General features: G+C 44.7%; 2 protein-coding genes and 2 non-coding genes across 4 annotated transcripts; 3 read left to right on the top strand and 1 right to left on the bottom strand.

Annotated features, from left to right (window-relative positions):
- The first annotated feature begins 104 nt into the window (after positions 1-104).
- Positions 105-10,470, top strand: TCP1 (t-complex 1). The gene is made up of 12 exons (XM_061130220.1): positions 105-354; positions 2,151-2,236; positions 2,444-2,572; positions 3,635-3,732; positions 4,109-4,219; positions 4,520-4,701; positions 5,095-5,221; positions 8,349-8,524; positions 8,852-8,975; positions 9,265-9,457; positions 9,578-9,741; positions 10,175-10,470. Exons 1-12 carry the CDS (start codon positions 291-293, stop codon positions 10,389-10,391), a joined length of 1,671 nt encoding a protein of 556 aa, XP_060986203.1. The 5' UTR covers positions 105-290; the 3' UTR covers positions 10,392-10,470.
- LOC133047381 (small nucleolar RNA SNORA29) lies at positions 3,895-4,030 on the top strand. Its single transcript, XR_009690742.1, has one exon. It is a non-coding gene; the product is annotated as a small nucleolar RNA SNORA29 (small nucleolar RNA).
- On the top strand, positions 9,034-9,167 carry LOC133047380 (small nucleolar RNA SNORA20). Its single transcript, XR_009690741.1, has one exon. It is a non-coding gene; the product is annotated as a small nucleolar RNA SNORA20 (small nucleolar RNA).
- ACAT2 (acetyl-CoA acetyltransferase 2) lies at positions 10,378-20,798 on the bottom strand. Its single transcript, XM_061130222.1, has 9 exons — positions 20,641-20,798; positions 19,769-19,903; positions 17,117-17,298; positions 15,582-15,699; positions 13,930-14,073; positions 13,005-13,127; positions 12,193-12,347; positions 11,645-11,755; positions 10,378-10,773 (listed from the first exon to the last, which is right to left on the bottom strand). The coding sequence occupies exons 1-9, from the start codon at positions 20,693-20,695 to the stop codon at positions 10,603-10,605; spliced, it is 1,194 nt and encodes a 397-aa protein (XP_060986205.1). The 5' UTR covers positions 20,696-20,798; the 3' UTR covers positions 10,378-10,602.
- Between the last annotated feature and the right edge of the window lie 900 nt (positions 20,799-21,698).

Here is a 21,698-nt window from a genome sequence, read left to right as displayed (position 1 = left end):
GCGAATGTGCTGGGACCGCCCCTTCCGTCTGCTCACTTCCGGCGCGCTCACTCTTCTCCACCCTCCTCCCCCCTTTTCTTTCCCGTCCTGCCCCGCGGCGCGGCCTGGGAAGGTGTGTGTCAGAGGAGGGGAGACGCTGGGAGCGGCGTTCCCAGCAGCCCCCGCGAGCGACGTCGCTCGGGTTCTTTCCACGCCGTCGCGGCTGCAGTGGCCACCGCCCGGCCCGCGGACCGTGAGACGCTGGTTGCCCGCGGTGTGAGGGGAAACTCGACGTGCGCCCCGCCGCCAGGATGGAGGGTCCTTTGTCCGTGTTCGGGGACCGCAGCACTGGGGAGGCGATCCGCTCCCAGAACGGTGAGGGCCTGAGCGAGGCCTGAGGCGAGCCCGCGGCGGTGCGCTTCCCCCTCACCCCCGCCTCGGCTTTGGCTGCTGTTCTCGCGGCTTCCCTTCTGTTCCCCTCGAAAGGGCCCCTGGGAGTGGTGGGTGGCGTCTCAGTCCCGCGGCGGGTCTCGACCGAGGGCCCAGCGCGGTTTGACCGGATGCTGCGGAGGCCGGGAGCTGGGAGAGCGAGCTCGTCGCACCGGCACGTGTCGCCGCACCTCCAGTTCCTGCGGGCCGGGGGCCCCTGCGCCCGCCCTTTTGTTTCGTTTCTAGTCCACAAAGGCGTCTCTGGACCTCGTTTTACAGTTGTTAACCAGACAGAACTATCTCATTTTGTTTTTTTTTTTTTTGGATTGATGAGTGCGTGACCATAGACCGCTATTCCGATGACTTGAGCATTGTTCAGTCGCTCAGGCGTGTCCCAACTCTTGCGACCCCATGGATTGCGGCACGCCAGGCTTCCCTGTCCATCGCCAACTCTCGGAGCTTGCTCAAACTCGTGTCCATCAACTCGATGATGCCATCCAACCATCTTATCCTCTGTCGTCCCCTTCTCCTGCCTTCAATCTTTCCTAGCATTAGGGTCTTTTGCAGTGAGTCAGTTCTTCGCGTCGGGTGGCCCAAGTATTGAAACTTCAATTTCAGCATCAGTTCTTCCAGTGAATATTCAGGACTGATTTTCTTTGGGATTGACTGGTTTAATCTCCTTGTAGTCCAAGGGACTCTGAAGAGTCTTCTCCAGCACCACAGTTCAAAGCATCAATTCTTCGGTGGCTCAACTTTCTTTATAGTCCAACTCTCACATCTGTACATGACTACTGGAAAAACCATAGCTTTGACTAGACAGACCTTTGTCGGCAAAGTAATATCTCTGCTTTTTAAGATGCTGTCTAGGTTGGTCATAGCTTTTCTTCCAAGGAGCAAGCGTCTTTTAATTTCATGGCTGCAGTGATCTGGGAGCCCCAAAGAATAAAGTTTGTCACTGTTTCCATTGTTTCCCCATCTGTTTGCCAGGAAGTGATGGAACCGGATGCCATGATCTTAGTGTTTTTGAATGTTGACTTTTAGGCCAGGTTTTTCACACTCCTTTCAGTTTTCATCAAGAGTGAAATTTGCACATTGTATCCTGCGGTTATCCTCTGCAGTAGATGCCAGGTCCCTACAGGCCAGATTTAGTTCTTAGCCACCTGTCACTGACCACCTGTTTAGCAGGCGGACTTTTTGTTGAATGATACATGAGCGATACTTAAAATGAGTTTATCTAGTAAACTTTAACCTGTTAAAGCATTTGCTGTTGAGTCGCTTGAAGTCACAGATCTTGTGAATCTTACCAGTTGAAATCAGTCAGTCTTACCATTATTTGATAGATTCTTAATTTTTGTCTTGGGCAAATTTGTAGTCAGAACATTGGAATTACTGATTTTTTTTTAATAACTTTTTTTTAACTTGCCAGAATCTGAAAAAGGCTGGTATCTTTTTATCTTTTGTATGGAGTGGCAGAATCTGCAGTAAAGACTAGTAGGTGATTATTTTTTCTTTAAAGCAATGGAGTGAGTGCTCTTAATAACAGTTGGTGTCTGTCTGCAGTTGAATTAAAACTGTAAATTACTAGGTGCTCTCTCTCTTTACATTAGACTTTTGGTTGATTTTCAGATTAGGACAGATTAGATAAATTTGAAAATTCAGAGGCTGTCATTTACTTCTTTTAGACTGAAATGATTGTCTCTTGGGATCTTGAGTTTTCAAAAAAATTTTCTTTGTATCTACAGTCATGGCTGCAGCTTCAATTGCCAATATTGTGAAAAGTTCTCTTGGTCCAGTTGGCTTGGATAAAATGTTGGTGGATGACATTGGTGTAAGTATAGGTCTACACGTAATGTTTGTTACTTTAAAGAATAAGTTCATAAATATCTCACTTTGTAAATTATTTGTGTTTGTCAGAGCGCTGGTATTGGAAGGTATATAGAAGGTGAATATATCATAACAGGGTTGGGCTAATTTAGGGGGTGGTCTGTTTCTGTGGATGATTATGTCATTTTTTTCTCCTCTGGAAATTTCTTAGGATGTAACCATTACTAATGATGGTGCAACCATCCTGAAGCTACTGGAGGTAGAGCATCCTGCAGCCAAAGTTCTCTGTGAGCTAGCGGATCTGCAAGACAAAGAAGTGGGAGATGGGACCACCTCCGTGGTAGGTAAACACTGCTAGCTGAGGACTAGTGTTTTTCTTTCCCCTGAAATCAAAGTTTCAGAAAATGAAGCTCTAACCATAAATAAGTCATTTAAAGGAAAAAGGAAATGTTTTCTTTTTCTCTCACAACCAGAGGCTCAGAAGAAGTTCCTAAAACCTTACCAAGTATTTTTAAAAAAACAAGATGTTTCTATGTTTTAAATACTGGCAAGTGAACTCATGAGTTCAAACGGGAGTTTGAGAGAGTTTGTAAACATGATCATGATATAAACTCTTCGAAGATCACCCAGCATACTGATGTAGTACAAACACTTATTATTTGATGAGGGAAAAAAAAATAATTTGCTCTCAAAAAAAAGCAGTGGTTTGTGGGGAAATGTTTAATCTCTAAGCCATGGAAGAATAGAATCCACCTCTTCTGAAAGAATAATCTTGGCTAAGTAACTTGTTCATGATAGCAGAGCTTTTTAAATACAATTAATTTTCCCTCCAAAGATGCAAGCAAGAATTTTAAAGTCTTTTTGATTAAAGCATAATTTTTGGTCTTCGTAAAAGGATGGTTTTCTAAATAACAATCTAAAATTGTACAGATCAGGCATTCCCTGGTAGTCTAGTGGTTAGGATTCCAAGCTTTCACTGCTGAGAGCCTGAGTTCAATCCCTGGTCCAGAAACTAAGATCCCAGACGCTGAGTAGAGTGTCCAAAATAAACAAATAATAAAACAGTACAGATCATTGAATCATCAGACTCTTCATTTAGCTTATGTTGAAAGCTTGGTGAGCACTTCCTCTTGAAAAGGAATGAATGTATCGTCTCTGCTGTTCTGCTACAGAACTAGCTTATTCTAGTTAAGAGCCAGAACACTTTGCTGACTCCTATCTGGCTTTATCCATTTCCATATGAAATGTTGCGTAGGGTTATCTTTTTCTGATATCTAATAAGGAGTTAATCTCGTCGCCCCTATTATTCTGATTATTACCTTGTGATGCGTGTTAGTATTTGTGCATATGTGTTGCCCATAATGTCAGGCTGACATGAGAGCAATGGATGTTTTCTCTGCAGGTTATTATTGCAGCAGAACTTCTAAAAAATGCAGATGAACTAGTCAAACAGAAAATTCATCCCACATCAGTTATTAGTGGCTATCGGCTTGCTTGCAAGTAAGATTGTTAAATTCAGAAAAAATTTTATTTGTTGTTTGATGTAATAGTTGAGAGTCTGTGTTCTTTACATTTTTCAGTCGATGACTATACTTTGATAAAGCTGTGTTTTAGTGTATATGTGGTAACACTTGAAATAAGAACTGGGGCCTGTATCCCTTTTTTCCCATTTGACTACCACACTATCTCCTGATAGATTTTAGTGGCTATGCTTATGGGATAGATGAGAACTGCCGTGATCTGAAGAGGGAGGATTGCTCGTGTCCTCCTCCTATATGAAATGGCTGAACAGAGCATTGATGCCCTAAGTATTGTGCCACACTGGTAAAACAAGATTCTGAGTAGTGAGTTGTTTTCTTCCCCACACTTCAAACAGGGAAGCAGTGCGTTACATCAGTGAAAATCTGATTATTAACAGCGATGAGCTTGGAAAGGATTGCCTGATTAATGCTGCTAAGACATCGATGTCTTCCAAAATCATTGGAATGTATCCTTATGATGGGCCAGTAAAGTTTAGGCTTTTTAAAAGTAAAACCCTGTGTTTTTGTGCCAGATGATGCTGTATTGAAGTTGCCTATTTTCCTTTTTTCAAAGGGCAGGGTAATACACAGTATTGTGAAAGTAGTGTGCAGATAGTGATAAACAGTTTTCTAACATTTCAGTGGCATATATAATGCTTGTTTCTTTGATGAGATTGCTAAAAGGAAGTGCCTTTGTATTACCCTTGATTTTCATGTGCACCCACTGTCCATCCCAAGTCTCCCGTTTTCCTTAACTGCTGGCTTAGAAATGGTGATTTCTTCGCTAACATGGTGGTAGATGCTGTGCTTGCTATTAAATACACAGATATCAGAGGCCAGCCTCGCTATCCAGTCAATTCCATTAATGTTCTGAAAGCCCATGGGAGAAGTCAGATGGAGAGTATGCTCATCAACGGCTATGCTCTCAACTGTGTGGTGGGATCCCAGGGTAAGGCTTGTGATTTCACTTGGTCATATAACCGGCGGGCTAAAGAATAAAGCTAGCTATTTGTGGATTAACTACTCCATCTTCAGATGAACTATCCAACATGTGTGCTTTTGTTGTTTAATGAAGCCCAGAGCTACAGGAAATGGTACATTGTGTTGCCAGTTTCTTTGTAATGTAATTGCATGTGATTAAGAAAGATGCAAATAAGAAAGAAAGCACATGTGTTTAATGCCATGAGCTTTTGTTTATAATGTCAAAAGTAATAAAATCTAAATTTGTATGTTTACATATAACGATTTTAAATCTCTTTGCAGTTCTTTCTAAGGATAGATATATTTTATAAAATGTAACATTGTTAATTGTAAAGGTACTTATTGTTATGTTCAATTTTAGGTATGCCCAAGAGAATAGTTAATGCAAAAATTGCTTGCCTTGACTTCAGCCTGCAGAAAACAAAAATGAAGCTTGGTGTACAAGTGGTTATTACAGACCCTGAAAAACTGGACCAGATTAGACAGAGGTACATTGAGAGAGTCATTTTTGACCTTGGGAAAGGCATGTTTGTGAATTACCCTTTTTTAGAGCAGGTGACAGTAAACTAAAAAGTCTAATGGGTAGCAGGGTATGATGGATTATGCAACTGGACTTTTTTTTTTCCCCCAACTGTGAATGTCTTAGAGGACTTTAAAAATTAACATTTTTAACCAAAGTCTAATTAGGTTACCTAAACTGCCAGGAAAATTAGAATGTGACAGTGTCTTAAGAGAGATTAGGGTGATACATGAAAACTGACGTTTTGTGAAATTTTGGTTTTATGAGTATAGTGATATTAGGGCTTTGAGATATGTCCAGGAATGCGTTTCCTCGAATAGTACAAGAATCAAGCATATAGTATTGACTGTGTGTCAGGTACTAGGCAGTGCATATGGTCTTAACTATTGGTTGACATGCTAGAGAGCTAGTTGTGAAGGTGTACCCCCCCCCCCCCCCCTTTTTTAAAGAGTTATTGTATCTTTGCTGTGCTGGGTCTTTGTTGCACTGCGCCGACATTGTGATGATTTCTCCTCTGGTATCTGCATGTGTGCTGTTTCTTTCCTTTTAATAACCAGATGTGTCCTTTTTTCCTTCAAAGGCCAATCCCTTTAGAATAAGCATTTGAGATCCTGTTGCCTTCTGCTTTTACAGTCTTGCTTCATTCATTATTCTTGCTCAACTGCATATTCAATACTGATTCTACTCTTCATTCCTTTCTAGATTCCTCTTGTAGCTCTTTTATCCTTAAGTAATATAAAAGCCTCTTATATCTGCCTGCTGTGCAGGAGACCCAGGTTCAATACCTGGATTGGGAAGATCCCCTCGAGAAGGGAATGGTTACCCACTCCAGTTTTCTTGCCTGGAGAATCTCATGGACAGAGTAGCCTGATGGGCTACATACAGTCCATGGGGTTGCAAAGAGTCAGATATGACTGAGCAACTAACACTTTCACTTCACATGTAGCTCTTTTATCCTTAAATGTAATAAAAAGCCTCTTGTGTACACATCCTGTTGCAGTTACTCCTGGTCCTTCCTCATTTCTGTATAGCCAGATGTTAGAAGAGTGATTGGCACAAAAACTTTTCTGGTGTTTTATTTCTTATGCCCTTTTCAGCTCCTCCAGTGGAGAACCACTCTAGTGACGACTGCTGTGAAGTTCATTACACACATCCAGTTTCACTTGACCTTTATCAAACTTTGGCTACTTTTTGAAAGACTTGGAGGATGGAGCAGCATTTTGCTTCTGCATCATCTGTCCTCCTATGCCTGGGCCACTGCATCCTCTGTGCTGGAGACTTGGAATCTGTTTCTTGGAGCTTGAATTGATTGAATGCTTCTTAAGCATCTCAAAGTCATTATGTCTGAAATTGAACTTGTGATGATACCCCCAAATCTGCTCTTTGCTGTTTTAGTTAGGGACCCCTTTACTGAGGAAGAAGACTAGGAAATGTCCTTAACTCCTTTTTTTTTCTTTTTTCTGCTAACCTATTAAAGATCACTTGATATTGCTCTATAAATTAAATCTCAAACTCACCCACTTTTCGTTTCCATTTTCTTGCCCAAGCTGTTGCAGGGGCATCATGTTGGTCATCTTGGTTCCAGTCTCAAAACCTAAAAGGCTGTTTTCCACACAGCAGCCAAGTTGATCTCACCCCTTGCAAGGCCAGAGCCTCTTGGAGATGTCCCATCACTCTGGGTTAGTTCAATTCCTTACCTGCTCTTTGCATTGTGGTCTAGCACAGCCGAAACCAGAATCCACCAAGCTCCTCCTCTAACAGCTTCAGTCCCTAAGAGTAGAATGTTCCTTCCTCTGCCCACAACATTCTCTGTCTACTTGTTGGGACTGGTTGATTTTTTTACTTGTTTTTCAGTTGGTAACTTTCAGAGATGCTTCTCTTTCCCTCTCAGTCTGAATTATGCTGTCCCTTGAGTTACTGCAGTTTGTCTTCCTGGGGCTTACCGCATTTTCTAACTATGTATTAATACGTCTTAAAGTGTAAGCTCTATGAAGGTAGAGGCTGAATGACTTAGTTTCATGGCTTTGACATACATACAGTATTTGTCTAGTATGTAGAGAGGTTTTTTGTGAGGTTCATCTTTGACTCATTTCACTTTAAAGATTCTTTGATCTTGAGACTTGCCTACTGGTCCAGTGATTAAGACTCCAAGCCTCTAATACAAGGGACTCGGGTTTGATCCCTGGTCAGTGAACTAAAAGTCTACATGCTGCATGGTGTGGCAAAAGAAAAAAAAGATTCTTTGATCTCATCTACTGTTCTTTGAATAAGTATATTGACTGTTTTTCAGAGTGTGTATCCCGTAGGTTGGTTGTAATTCCTGTGCAGCTTCACCTGAATATTGTGGGGGCTTTAGATTCACCTTGTTGAAAACCAGACTTTTTTTTTTTTTCTTTCTTATCTTGCCCCAAACCTGTTAGTATTTATTTCACTCCAGAAATCATTTGTTGAATCTCCCAGTCACCCAAGCCATAAGCTTTGCGTTCTCTGTTAAGGCCATCTGTTCACATCAGATAGACTCATCTCCAGTTATTGCCTCAGAGTGTCTTCATTCTTTCATCCTTTGAAAACACAGACTGATAATACTACTCTTTTTAAACTATTAAAAAGAAAAAAAAAATTCTCGATTCAGACTCAGACATTGCTACAGAGTTCTTCATTTTCTGTTGATACCTGGAGTTCCAACTCTGGACCCCTCTCTTAACCCCAGACCTTCAAGCTTTCCTTGTCCCACCTGCCAGCCTGGACACGTGGCTCTCACCTGCTTGTCTCTCTGCATTGCACTGTAGTGACACTTACCTTGGAGTTTGGTTGACAGTCTGTCTTCCCACCAGGTCCGTCAGTCTTCCTTTCCTAGGCGCCATTCTTGGTTAGAAACTAAAGTTGGGGTGGGGAGAGCTAACTGGTATTTTATTCCTTGAACTTTCTGTAAATTGGACTGATTTAAGTTCTGCTCATAGAAGGGAGAAACTCGTTAGTATTATTTAATCTGTGGTTATTTTATGAAAAATACTTAATAGAAGTTCAAGCTATATGTAATAGTAAAAATACAGAAGATAACTTTGGGTTACTACTCAAGTACTGCATTTTTGTAGAGAGTCCGACATCACCAAGGAGCGAATCCAGAAGATCCTGGCAACTGGTGCCAACGTTATCCTAACCACTGGTGGAATTGATGACATGTGTCTGAAGTATTTTGTGGAGGCTGGTGCTATGGCAGTTCGAAGAGTTTTAAAAAGGGACCTTAAACGCATTGCTAAAGCTTCCGGAGGTATGTCTCCTGCCGGCTGTGTTCCTTTTACGCTGGATGCTAACAATAAGCAGATCCAGAAAACTTCCTTAATGTTTTGCGTACAAATACATGTTGTAAAACCTTTTTTGTGCATTTGTAACTGGGAAAGTTCTTCAATGTTCTTCACCTCGAAGTGACACAGTTCTCTTAGGATAGGACGGTTCCTTGAATGTCTAACTGTAAGCCTTAAACTTGAGATTGTGTGTCACTTCTATAGTAAATTCCATGTTTCTGAATGTTTAAAGCAGGGTTGAAAATATTCATGAGAGAACGGTGCTTACAGATGATTCTAATTACTTTTAACAGCAATTATTCTGTCAACGCTGGCCAATTTGGAAGGTGAAGAAACTTTTGAAGCTTCAATGTTGGGACAAGCAGAAGAAGTGGTACAGGAGAGAATTTGTGATGATGAACTGATCTTGATTAAAAAGTAAGCTGCTTTCTAAATTGTAAGGCTGTACAGATTTTATTGAGTGAAAGCAGACCATCTTCCCATTTATTTGCTGCTATAGTCCTTCAGTGATATGAGCAGTTATACGCATGGGATAAAACAATAAATACTGGGCCCTTGTAAACGGAGGTGAAGTTGCCGTTTCATCTCTTCTCCACGGTCTAGACATTGCTTCCCTGTCTAAATGTACTGTGTAAGTAGAAGTGAATTTCTTCATGGACTTACTACTGTTGAATTGATATAAGACTATCACTATTGTTTTAAATAGCACTAAGGCTCGTACCTCTGCATCGGTCATCTTACGTGGAGCAAATGATTTCATGTGTGATGAGATGGAGCGCTCCTTACACGATGCCCTTTGTGTGGTGAAGAGAGTTTTGGAGTCAAAGTCTGTGGTCCCAGGTGGGGGTGCTGTAGAGGCAGCCCTTTCCATTTACCTCGAGAACTACGCGACCAGCATGGTGAGAACACCCTGAAGCCTGTCCTGGTTCATGGGAGTACGTCTCTTCTAAGCCCTGAGCTGCTGCTGTGGGTTTTCTTTTCTTTCTTTTGTGAAGACAATTCATTGTCTTTCTCTTTAGGGCTCCCGGGAACAGCTCGCTATTGCAGAGTTTGCAAGATCTCTTCTTGTGATTCCTAATACTCTGGCAGTTAATGCTGCCCAGGACTCCACAGATCTGGTGGCAAAATTAAGAGCTTTTCATAACGAGGCTCAGGTTAACCCAGAACGAAAAAATCTAAAATGGTAAGTGTATGTTCCCTTTTTCATTGTCATTTGTGTACCATATGTGGTAGTTTGGTTTTTCTTCTTAAACTCATTAGGGGGATGACTAGTGATTGCTAGCATTGGTGTGTCTTAGTTATCAAATGATTTCTCACCTCTCTTCTGGGTAGTCATTTAGGTACAGTAGGAACATCCCCCCGAGATAAGAAATTACTTTTGGGTGGTCCATGCCTATTTTTAAGTGGCATTTAGAAATATTTTACTACCATCTAGGCTTTCTACACCTCCTTCAGTGCTGAATTTGTTTATCCATAATTACTGCCCTCCTCCGGTTTCCCAAGGTTAACATTTTAATGGAATAGCTGGCATTAATAAGCCAGCTTTTAAAGGGGTAGAATGGGATGGATGTGAATTACAGAAGAGGCCATTTAATTGTTTTTTTCCTAAATTGCAGGATTGGTCTTGACTTGGTCAATGGTAAACCCCGTGACAACAAACAAGCAGGGGTGTTTGAACCAACCATAGTTAAAGTTAAGAGCTTGAAGTTTGCAACTGAAGCTGCAATTACCATTCTTCGAATTGATGATCTTATTAAATTACACCCAGAAAGCAAAGATGATAAGCATGGAGGTTATGAAGATGCTGTTCACTCTGGAGCCCTTGATGACTGATCTGTTTTATTTATAACAATGTTAAATGCAGCTTGCTTGTACCTCGAATATTACACATTAAAGTGCAACAGGCTGCCGAGTCTTGTGTCTCTTGTGAAGTGGGAAATAGTTTCCTCACTTTGGTCCTCTGGTTTCACATGACTTAGTATTATTAGTTAAAAAATGCAGCTGTGGTTTAGTTTAACTCAGCCTCATGAGCTGTTGCGCAGTGTCACCCTCTCTGAACACACATCGCTATTCCCATCCCACCCCCAATGCACAGGGCGGCGACACCACGACGTCCACCCTGGCGCTCCAGCGTGTGTAACAGGGTGACGAGAATCCGACAGCCAGAGGCTCCAAGAGGATGGCCCAGGGCTATGGCTCCTCCTTCAGTGTTGACCTGAGGGGTGGAAAGACTGTATCATTTACAGTTTTCTCTGGACGGAGTTAAATTAATGTCGTACCAGTAAACTGCCTTCTCAAATTCTGTTTTTACTTCAGTTGCTGAAGTGATTTTACCCTTGAAACATCCATTCTGACTACCTTAGTTTAAAAGATTTAAAATATGGGAATTCTTTGGCAGTCCAGTGGTTAAGACTTGACCCTTCCACTGCAGGGGGTTGCTGGTTTCAATCCCTGGTCAAGGACTTAAGATCCCATAACAAAGATTTAAAATGCACTCTTTCTGTGGGAAATGAGCTAACACAGATAAGTTTTTTGCCATAGGAAGCAAAAAACCTTCCCCTGAGTCCCAGTAGGAACCCACCCAGTGCCCACCCATAACCTGTATCTTGGTGGTGACAGCCTTAAAACTGGGGCTTCCCAGCTGGTGCTAGTGGTAAAGAATCCACCTGGACTGCAGTAGAACGCCAGAGACGTGGGGAAGATCCCCTGGAGGAGGGCATGGCAACCCACTCCATATTCTTGCCTGGAGAATCCCATGGACAGAGGAGTCTGGTGGGCTACAGTCCATGGGGTCACAAAAAATCAGACACAACTAAGCATGCATGTATGTCCGACTCTGCGACCCCGTGGACTGTAGCCTACTAGGCTACATGGGATTCTCCAGGCAAGAATACTGGAGTAGGTTGCCATTTCCTTCTCCGGGGGATCTTCCCGACCCAGGGATTGAACCCAGGTCTCCTGCACTGCATGCAGACGCTTTAACCTCTGAGCTACCAGGGAAGCCCGCATGTACACACAGTCACATGCAATTTCTTGCACTGTGAACATTCATTTGCACGTTCTCAGGATTACTTGCTTATGCTTACCTTCTCTGGGTTTAATCCAAGTTCTTTAGCTATTGCAACAGAGAGGGCTGCAAAGGCTTCATTGATTTCAAAAACATCAACATCCTCCAGTGACCATCCTGCTTTTGCAATCTAAAGGAAAGGTTAAATGGAACAGAGTTTTAAGAACTCAGGCAGAACCATTCTTTGTTGTAGATGTAAAAGCAGGATGTGTGATGTTGAAGGATCTCTTAAAAACCACCCACTTAATCTGAACCAGTTACACTTGTTACATCCACATGAGGTTATAGAGCATGTGATCCAAATGTTGGCTGCCCTTTTAGTAAAGAACAGCGAAAACTAGATGAATAAGGTTATTTAAGGCCAATGGAAAGGCTAAGACATGCAGGTGAAACCTGATAGGAATACAGATGAAAACAAAATCAAGCCTCCTCTCAGCATTTTGGAGTGGGAAAGATCTGAGCAAAGGTTTGAAGGCGGTGGAAATAAAGCATTTACAAGTTACGTGTGTGCTCCCAAAGAGGTTTTAGCGACAAAGGACAGGTACCAACATTCAAAATGAAACTCACAGCTTGCTTTATTGCTGGAATTGGTCCTATTCCCATAATGGAAGGCTCCACACCTGCTTGTGCCCAGGAAACTATGTGTGCTAAGGGTGTGAGCCCACGGTTGCCAGCTTCAGACTTCTTCATAAGAACCACTGCTGCAGCACCGTCATTCATTCCTGTAAAATTGGAATGTCTTGCTTTTGGAAACCATCCTCGTTAAGTACCTGTATCTACTTTCTCTAACACCAGGAGACATGAGTTAAGTAAACCTTAATACATCTTGGCAAAGTCATTTACTGTTAAGTTGGGCTTTATACTGTAATTAGAAATGGTATGTTTGCCAATCTGATAGACTACAGAACATTTCCATGGGAGAACAGGAAGATGAAAGCAGTGGAGGACAGGAGATTAATAAAGTGGAAGTAGCAGCCCAGACATCACAGAAGGTAATCGGAGTTTCTGGTTTTGGAAAAGCACAAAGGTAGTAGATAAAATCTAATGCACTTTTTTCATTTGTATGTCCCGATAGGATACTGCAGGGAAGCCAAATCCATTTTAGTATATTATATGAGTCTAATATGAAGAAACAAATGGTCAAAACTACATTTTTCCCTATACCAACTGAAATAAGGTTTTAGAATAACCTGTACAGGAACCCCCTTGGTGGTCCAGTAGCTAGGACTCAGTGCTCCCAATGCAGGGGGCAGGGGTTTGATCCCGTGGGCCATAGGCACAGCCCCCGACCCCCATCCCCACCCAAAAAAGAATAATCTGAGTACATGGTAGTCCTTGCAGAAGATGGTATTCCCCAAACCGCCCTTCAGATAATTAACCTGAAGCATTAGCTGGGGTGACTGTTCCCGTTCCATCCATAAGGAAGCAAGGCTTTAGCTTAGACACAGCTTCCATGTTGCTCCCATGGCGAGGAAACTCGTCTGTTTTAACTTCAGTAAGACCTGACAAAAAGGAAAATAAATGACCCAAGGTTAGTACAGAGATGGCAGGCAGGGTACTAGAAACAATGGATTCCTCAGACATGATAAAGATTCACATTTGGAAGAAAATTTTATTATAGAATACTTCCATTCCAATAGGAGAAAAGTCCACAGTAATACAAATCATTGTATGTTAAGACATCATATTAGCACCATCTTCAGTGTTTTCCATACCAATACAGCCCTTTCTGCAGAAGGCAATCTCAGGGAGTTCTTTATGTAAGAGGTTGCTAAGGTTTGGGGTATAGATCTTGGCTGGTTACAGCTGACTGGGTCTAGGGTGTCAAAGCCAACCTCACAAAGGCTGGACATAATTGATGTCAGTCAGTAAAAGAACTTAACCATTGTGTTCCATATTGGAGAAGAGCTAAGTAACCCCAAAAGATGACACCCTCAAGAAATATGAAGCACACACAGAAGCAACAGAAATGAATGGACAGTCGCTTCTGAAGAAAGAACTGGTAGGGGTAGAAAGGTGGGTTGCTGCCTTCCAACAACCAGGGACCAGCGCGCCTGTCTCAGCCGCGGGGAGACCCCGGGCCAGAGTGTCTCCCCACCTCATGTTCAGATCGACCCTGAATACAGCTTTTCTTTGCATCCCGAGAGACATAACTAAGATAACAATGCACAAACATTCCTGTAAGGTATTCTTTTGACTATTATTGATTTCCTTGTAGACGAGAATTGACTGCCTTATAGAATAGGAATGATTTCCTTATAGATTTCCTGTTGACGTTTAAACCTTTACGAAGGACACACCCACCTTTTTTAGAAGATACAAAAACTGGTACGATCTCTTTGTCAAAACGGCCTGCCTTCTGTGCGTTCTCCGTCCTGTTTTGGGACAGAACTGCAACCTTGTCCTGGTCCTCTCTACTCACTTGCCATTGTTTGGCCACATTTTCAGCTGTGAAAGAAATTAAAAAAAAAACCCAAACATTTTCAGGATGGCTTCTGGCCGTGGCTCAAGCCCTGATGCCCAACATCGGCGGGCCCACTGGTGGGCTGAGACAGTCCTCTGTGGTACTCCTGCCTCCCATCAGGTGTGGAAAGGTTGCAAGCGTTCTTAAGAAGCCGTTTTCTTTCTTTGCTTCCTTCCTTCTCTTTTCCTTTCTATAAAGTAACTTCCAGAAATTTCCTTTTAGCTGCTTCACCAATTGTTCCTATTTTTTGGCCCCGTCTGCTTTCTCACTTGGTTTCTGAACCATTTGATGGAAAGTTGTAGATATCATGCCCCTTCATCTCTACATTTTAATGTCAGTGTATATTTCCCCACAAGAAAGGCCAGCTTCTTACATAACCACGGCAGGAAATGTAACACTGATAAAATACTGTTATCTACACGCTCAGTCGATATTCAAGGTTCACCTGTTGTCCCAGTGATGCCCTTTATAGCTAATTTATTCAGTATCATCCAACCATGATCACGCACTGCATTTCACTGTCAATCTCTGTAGTTTTTATTTGCAACTAGTCTTAGCCTATCTCTGTGTTTCTTAACCTTGTTATTTTTGAAGGGCAGGGGCCAATTCCTTTGTCAGATGTCACCAATCCTAATTTTTCTGATGTTTCCTCAAGATTAGATAACACATTAGAGTATAAAGTTAGAATATTCTGACGTGTTAGAATATAATGTGGGAAAATACGGGATGATGATTATATTTTCTTTTCATTGAATCTTATCAGGATACATGTGGGAGTTTATCTCAGGTTATGTCAACTCTGCTCACTTGATTAAAGTGATATCCACCATATTTCTATACTGTAAAGTATGTGCAGTGTATTAAGTGTGCAATAGCACTATATCTAAAAAAACAATGTACATACCTTAATTAAAAAACACCTTACTGCTAAAAAAATGCTAACCATCATCTGAGCCTTGGAGCAAGCTGTAGTGGTAATAGCAAAGATCAAAGCTCTGTTTCCTGCTTTGTCGAAATTGTTTTGGCTATTCTAGGTCAAATGGTTATTCAGATCACCATAATGAATACAATAATGAAAAGATGGTTGAAATATTGCAAGCCTTGTGGGTGGATGAAAACCTGATTGTGTAGTGCAACGAATAGAATACAGAGTTCGATACCAGAAGTACTAGCTTATCTCTGACCTTGCCTTGCACAAAGCCACTATTTGTGAGCCCTGTTTCTTCATATGATAAAATGAGAGATTAACCCAGAAGAACTCTGAGGTTCCTCCCACGGCCAACTTCCCTGACAATCAAGGAGTCACAAAGGAGAGAGGGAATATTTCCCCAACTTGGCTTCATCAATGGGGAACTATCCCCGTCATCAGGGATACAAAATGATGAGGACTCGGTCCCTACCCTTAAAGAGGAAAAGCACCTGCAAAACCCACTGTTGCACGACCTTCTCTAACCTTTTCACAGTCAGTATGTTTCAGCCACGTCCACCTTACCTGTAACGCCCATGTGATAGTTGTGGAAGGCATCGGTGAGCCCGTCACAGAGTATACTGTCAACTAGTGGTTTTTCCCCAAGCTTGACTCCCGTCCTCAAGTGAACCAAATGAGGAGCCTGCAAACAAGAAATACAGATGCATTAGGTGTGGTTGTAACTAGTCCTCTCCTTAGGCTCCCACTCAAAACCATCCAGTGGTTCCTGAGTCTTCACCAAATCCCCCTTGTGATCCTTCTTCTCCGTTCCAGCCCATCTTCCTCATCACCAGGGCCCAGGGCCTGAAGACCCCTGGAATTAATAGGCTACTCCACCCTACCTGCCCTTGGAAACCCACCTGTAACTCTCTTCCCTACGCATTTGCAGCTTTCCGTCAAACAAACCTGTGCATTTTGTCCTATTTCTTTAAAAAGCTCATTTATTCTCTCCAAAGCAACCAGAGATCTGTTACACAAAGAGTTGATCAATGAGCTTAAGTGATGCTAACAATGTGTTCCTTACTTTGATGGGACGTACACTACCTAGAGTGAGAATAATCAGGTTGCCTCATTAACTGATGGGGAGAGATTTCTCAGTGGGGGGATTTCAAGGATTTCCTCTTGAAAGCCGCTCAGTCATGTCCGACTCTGCGACCCCATGGACTATACGATCCATGGAATTATCTAGGCCAGAATACTGGAGTGGATAGCCTATTCCTTCTCCAGGGGATGTTCCCAACCCAGGAATTAAACTGAGGTCTCCTGCACTGCAGGGAGATTCTTTGCCAACTGAGCTATCAGGGAAGCTCCCTCTCAACTCCTACCAACTCAACAGCAGAGTCTGAAGATCTCTATTTTGAGTCCTGGCTCTGGGCCTCGGTTTCCTTACCTGTAAATTGGGAATAAAACCAAAACCAAGGGCTGTTATGACTGCATGTGTAAAAGCACCCCATGAAGCACTACACAGGTACTGCTGTGGCCCCACCGGAATCACTCTGGTTGCTACCCTCACCCTGTCTCCTCCCAAGCCTGAGCAAGGTGGGCTGAATCGGTCTCTGCCCAGGGGTTCCCCAGGGGAGACCCTGAATTGCTACAGGAAGCAGGGGATACACTTTGTCCTTTTCCCCCACTGTATCAGTGGGAAGGATGGAACTTGGCAAAGCCAATCCCCCCTGGCAAGCCCACTGGAGATGGGCACCGCTCAGTGGGTCCTCTCCTCCACACTGTGTACCTACAAAAGGTCGACAGGCTGTGGTCCCCAGGAATACCCTTTGTCCCGTGCAGGAAGGTGAGTGCAACATCTGTTTTCTGACTTTCCCTCACAATAAGAAAGAAATGTAAAACTAAAGACATCACACTGGTTGACCGGCTTTTTCTTCAACTTGAATTTCCCAATCACTGTGAATAATTAACATGCAGGCAGGGATCAAGGTTCGATCCAAATTTTCCTTGTTCCCTGTCTGGTTCCAGCTCTCAGACCATTGGTCGACCCTGCTGTGGCAATGGACAGGAGTTCATCAGTGAGTGGTCAGGGAACGCCGTCTCTTCAGAGGTCTTACCTTACTCATGTTTTCCATGCCTCCTGCAACAACAATGCTGGAGTCTCCTATCTTTATCGACTGGGCTGCAAGGCACACGGCTTTCAGGCCTGACCCGCAGATCATTTGGCAGCTCCACGCAGGAACAGAGTAGGGGATTCCTGCACCCACACTGGCCTGTCGAACAGGGTTCTGCCCACAGCCTGGAAGAAGAATCACAGAGGCCTCTCAGCAGCCAAAGAGAAAGACAGCATGTTGGGATGAAAATGCATGCAAAGTTCAAGAGATTGCCAAGTGGATCTCCAGCCACTTCCCAGCCAAGTCAAGTTCACGGGAGAGGCAGAGAATTGTGTGGATCTGCCTGTCCCGGTCTGACCATTGAATACATATCTTGTGCTGTTTCATAGAAACTTAATGAATATAAGCTTTCTCCTCCACAAAGAAGTTATTAATACTGTAAGAAGGAACTGTCTTCTTGATCTTTTGCTTGATCTTTTGATCAAGTGTGTACTTGAATGAGCACACATAGAAAAAAAACAAGGCAGAACTTTGGCATTATTCCTATTTTTCACTAGGGCTACCTGCTTTCTTGATCATGGCCTAAGATACCTGGGAGGATAAGGGTGCATGTGTGCCCAGTCGCATCCAACCCTATGGACTGTAGCCCACCAGGCTCCTCTGTCCATAGGATTCTCCAGGCAGGAATACTGGAGTTGGTTGCCATGCCCTCCTCCAGGGGATCTTCCAAACCCAGGGACTGAACTTGCATCTCCTGCATTGCAGGCGAATTCTTTACCCACTGAGCCTCCTGGGAAGCCCGGAAGGATTAAAAGGGTTACTTCAAAGAGGAAACCTCTGCTAAGAAACACCTCTTTCCTTGCTTACTATTCATCACACCATCATTAACTGGTTATATAATAAGACATGTACAAAATCAGAACTGACAAATACTTTTCCATAATTCAATTGCGGGCACTTCCTTCAGGGAGGGAAGGAAGTATGTATTTATTCATACATAAGTATGTATAAATAAGTATGCATTTATTCATAATCCCCATCTTCAGGTGTGTGCATGCTCAGTTGCTCAGTGTTGAAGACTCTTTGTGACCCCATGGACTGTAGCCCACCAGGCTCCTCCATCCATGGGATTTTCCAGGCAAGAATACTGGAATAGGTAGCTATTTCCTACTCCAGGGGATCTTGCTGACTTAGTCAAGAAATGAGTGCCAAACAGAATTAATTAATGGTCTGCAGTTAGCAGAAAGTGAGCTCAATGAGAATTGAAGATTTCCATCTTCATGAACATTGTGTCAGCTGATAGAAAAATGTCTGGGGTGCAGCAGTTGCTCAGTGAATATTAGTTACCCAATTGTGGAGGGGACCTGGGCTTAAAGAGTAGGACAGATGTGGGTTCAAAGGCTGTGATCCTGTATTCATTGCTCAACCTCTAGAAAAATGTCTGGGGTGCAGCAGTTGCTCAGTAAATATTAGTTACACAATCGTGGAGGGGATCTGGGCTTAAAGAGTAGGACAGATTGAGTTCAAAGGCTGTGATCCTGTATTCATTGCTCAACCTCTAGAAAAATGTCTGGGGTGCAGCAGTTGCTCAGTAAATATTAGTTACACAATCGTGGAGGGGATCTGGGCTTAAAGAGTAGGACAGATGTGGGTTCAAGGCTGTGATCCTGTCTTCATTACTCAACCTCTCAGGTGAAGAGTGATGTGGAAGAGGTAGCAGAGAAACCTCTGTAGGCGTGGAGGGCCCTACAGCAAAGGAACAAGTCTGGGCCATGGGTCTGGGAAGAAAGGAGGGAGTGTTCCAAAAGATAAGTTAACACCTGAGGGTATGACTCAACCCTTTTAAAGCCTTGGAAAGTCAGGAAAAAAGTAATGTGCTTCAGCCTTAAAGCCCAAGAGGACAAAGTGAAAAAGGAGAACTAGGAAGAGGAACTAACTACAAAACTGCAAAGTAAATGTACAGAAAAATGGGCTGGGTCTCAGATAAGGTAAGGACAAAAGTTGGCAGTAAGTGAATGTGACACCATTATCACTAGGAATAACTAGAACTTATGATGCTTCTGAATGAGCGTGAAAGTAGTTATGGATAACTAACTAGGAATTGTCAGTGGGCATGGGCCTGTAAACCTAGTGGGAATCAGAAGTGAGCTGGAACAGTCCCGAGATTCATCAACAGCAGCCCCTCCAGGGGTGAGGGGTCCCTCTCTGAGAGCCACCCACCATGCCAGCACAGAAGTCAGCCTGGTGCAGGCCAAGGACTGACTTGTGTCAGTGAAGCCCTGTCCCAGCACCTAGCACAGAGCGGGGCACAGAAGAACTCAATGCATTTTTATTGAATATGGGAAACTTTAGGGAAGTACAAAAGACCCTGCATCCTCTCCCATGCCTCAGGCTGGTCCTGCTTCTAAAGAATGAAAAGGCAGCAGAGGACGGAGATGTAGGATCGATCAGGAAACGTATATTAAAGACGCTCAGGGTTAAGTTGGAGAGAAGCTACTGATGGGGCCTAGCAAAGGGCGACAGGAGATATTCTAAGAGAGGGAATGCATGGAGGCAAAAACGCATGTTTCTGTGTGTGAAGTGGGAAGCAGGGGGAGGAAAGATTATTGTTTCCAATAACTCTGACCTACGCTGGGGGGTCACTGTGGAGTTTACCTGCTGCCAAAACGTGTCCAAATATGACCTCCGAGACCTCTTCGGGAGCCACAGCGGCCCTTTTCAGGACCTCTCTGATGACAGTTGAGCCCAGGTCATGCACAGGAACGGTGGATAAGGCACCATTGAAGGAGCCTAGAACAGAAGGGAAGACGAGGGAGATGGAGAGGGCGCCCGGGGCGGTGGGGGCGCCGGCGGACCGGTGCTTTTTCCCCCGGAAAAGACGCCGCACTGCATCTCGTACGGGCACAGAGAGGAGCGCGGGGGACGCGCAGCAGTCGAACCCCAGGAAGGCAGTCCCCAGGATGTGCGGGGAGACTGCGGACCCGCGGGAAACCTATCCATCCACTCCCCCAAATCCGAGCTTCATGGGCGCGGCCAAAGCTTCCCTAACAAAAGAGGGCATCCAGTCCCACGTGCCCAGGGCCTTTGAAATCTATACACCGCTAAGGACATTCAGGAAATTCTCTCTAACCCTCCTTTTAAGCGACGCGACCCCCTCGCCCAGCGCCCACCCCAGCTCAGACCACCCAGCGACCCCGCCCCCTGCAGCCACAAGGCTGAGGTGGTGCCTCCCGCGGCTGGCCAATCAGGGGGCTCGCGGCAAGGCGTCTCTCCCCGTCAACCAATAGGAGGGCCGGGAGGCGCGGTGGCCCTACCCAAGACGCCAATCAGAACACTCAGATGAGAGCGAGCGAGGAAGGGGCGTGGAAAGCAGGCCGGCCGCGGAGGCGCGAGGCGCAGGGTTCTGAGCGTCCCGGACGTCCTGTGGTGGGTGGGTGGGTTGGGGGGACGGGGAGAGGGGGTCCCCGCGAGCAGGCCAGGCCTAGCTCACGGCTCAAACCCCACGCCGGGTCCGCCTTCCCACTCACCTATGATGGTGCGCGCCGCCGAGACGATGACCACCGGGTCCGAGTCTGCACTCATCCTGCCGCACGACCGCCTCTCGAGAAGCACCTGTGCGCCCCAGAACAGCCGGCTTAGTGAGCGAAGGAGGCCAGCCCTGCCGCAGATATACCGCGCTGGGGGCGGGGCCTCGGACAACCCCGCCCACCGCCCCCGGCAGCCGCCGGTGCGCATGCGCGAGGGCGGGGCGGGGGCGGGGTTGAGGGTTGCCGGCCGCCGGGCCTGGGGCGGAGGGCGGGGTCTTTGGGCCCGGAAGCTGCCGACCACCTTTTATCTGGATACCCCCAGAGCTGTCGTTTCTGCCTTGATCATTTTTGTTTTGAGGGATGGTGGTGGTGGTTTAGTCGCAAGTCTTGTCCGACTCTTCCGACCCCATGGACTGTAGCCCGCCAGGCTCCTCTGTCCATGGGATTTCCCCCGCAAGAATATTGGGGTGGATTGCCGTTTCCTTCTCCAGAAAATCTTCCCGACTCAGGAAGGTTGTCTTTCTTTGAATTTAAGGTTTTTTTGGAGTCACTGACAAGTGAGGCGGCAGGCGTATCCCGCGTTCAGCCCAGGTTCTGGATCTCTGCAGTGAGAATTCGGTGCGAATCCAACCAGCTGCAGGCCTGCGGGCCTCTCTGATGCGTGCTTTTTGCTCCCGGGGCTTCTCGGGTTCCTCTTTGTTTTCCCTGGGCGCCCGTAATCCATCATTCATTTACGTAGGGGGCTAGCTTGGTTCCCCTCTGCAAACAGTGGGAGGACTCCGTGCCCTTCTGTGGGGTTGGCCCCCTTGCTTTTCTTATCCTGGAGGATCAGCCATAGCGGCGAGTGTGTGAGGAAAGTGTCTCTGTCCCACAGATCAAAAGGATTTCCCCTAGTTGACCGTGTAGACAGTCTGGAAGGCGAGGAACATGTACAATAATAACAGTTGGATGACTTCTGTTTTAAACCTTTTCCAACTTCCTATCCCCTGTTGGGCAAAGTTCAAAATACTTCAGAGTTCTAGGAACCTCAGTACCTGGCCCCGCTTTCCAGCCTCAGC

Source organism: Dama dama, chromosome 26 (genome assembly GCF_033118175.1).
Source record: "Dama dama isolate Ldn47 chromosome 26, ASM3311817v1, whole genome shotgun sequence".
Taxonomy (NCBI): domain Eukaryota; kingdom Metazoa; phylum Chordata; class Mammalia; order Artiodactyla; family Cervidae; genus Dama; species Dama dama.
The sequence above is the reverse complement of the archived record's forward strand: the minus strand, read 5'-3'. Positions and strand labels throughout refer to the sequence as shown.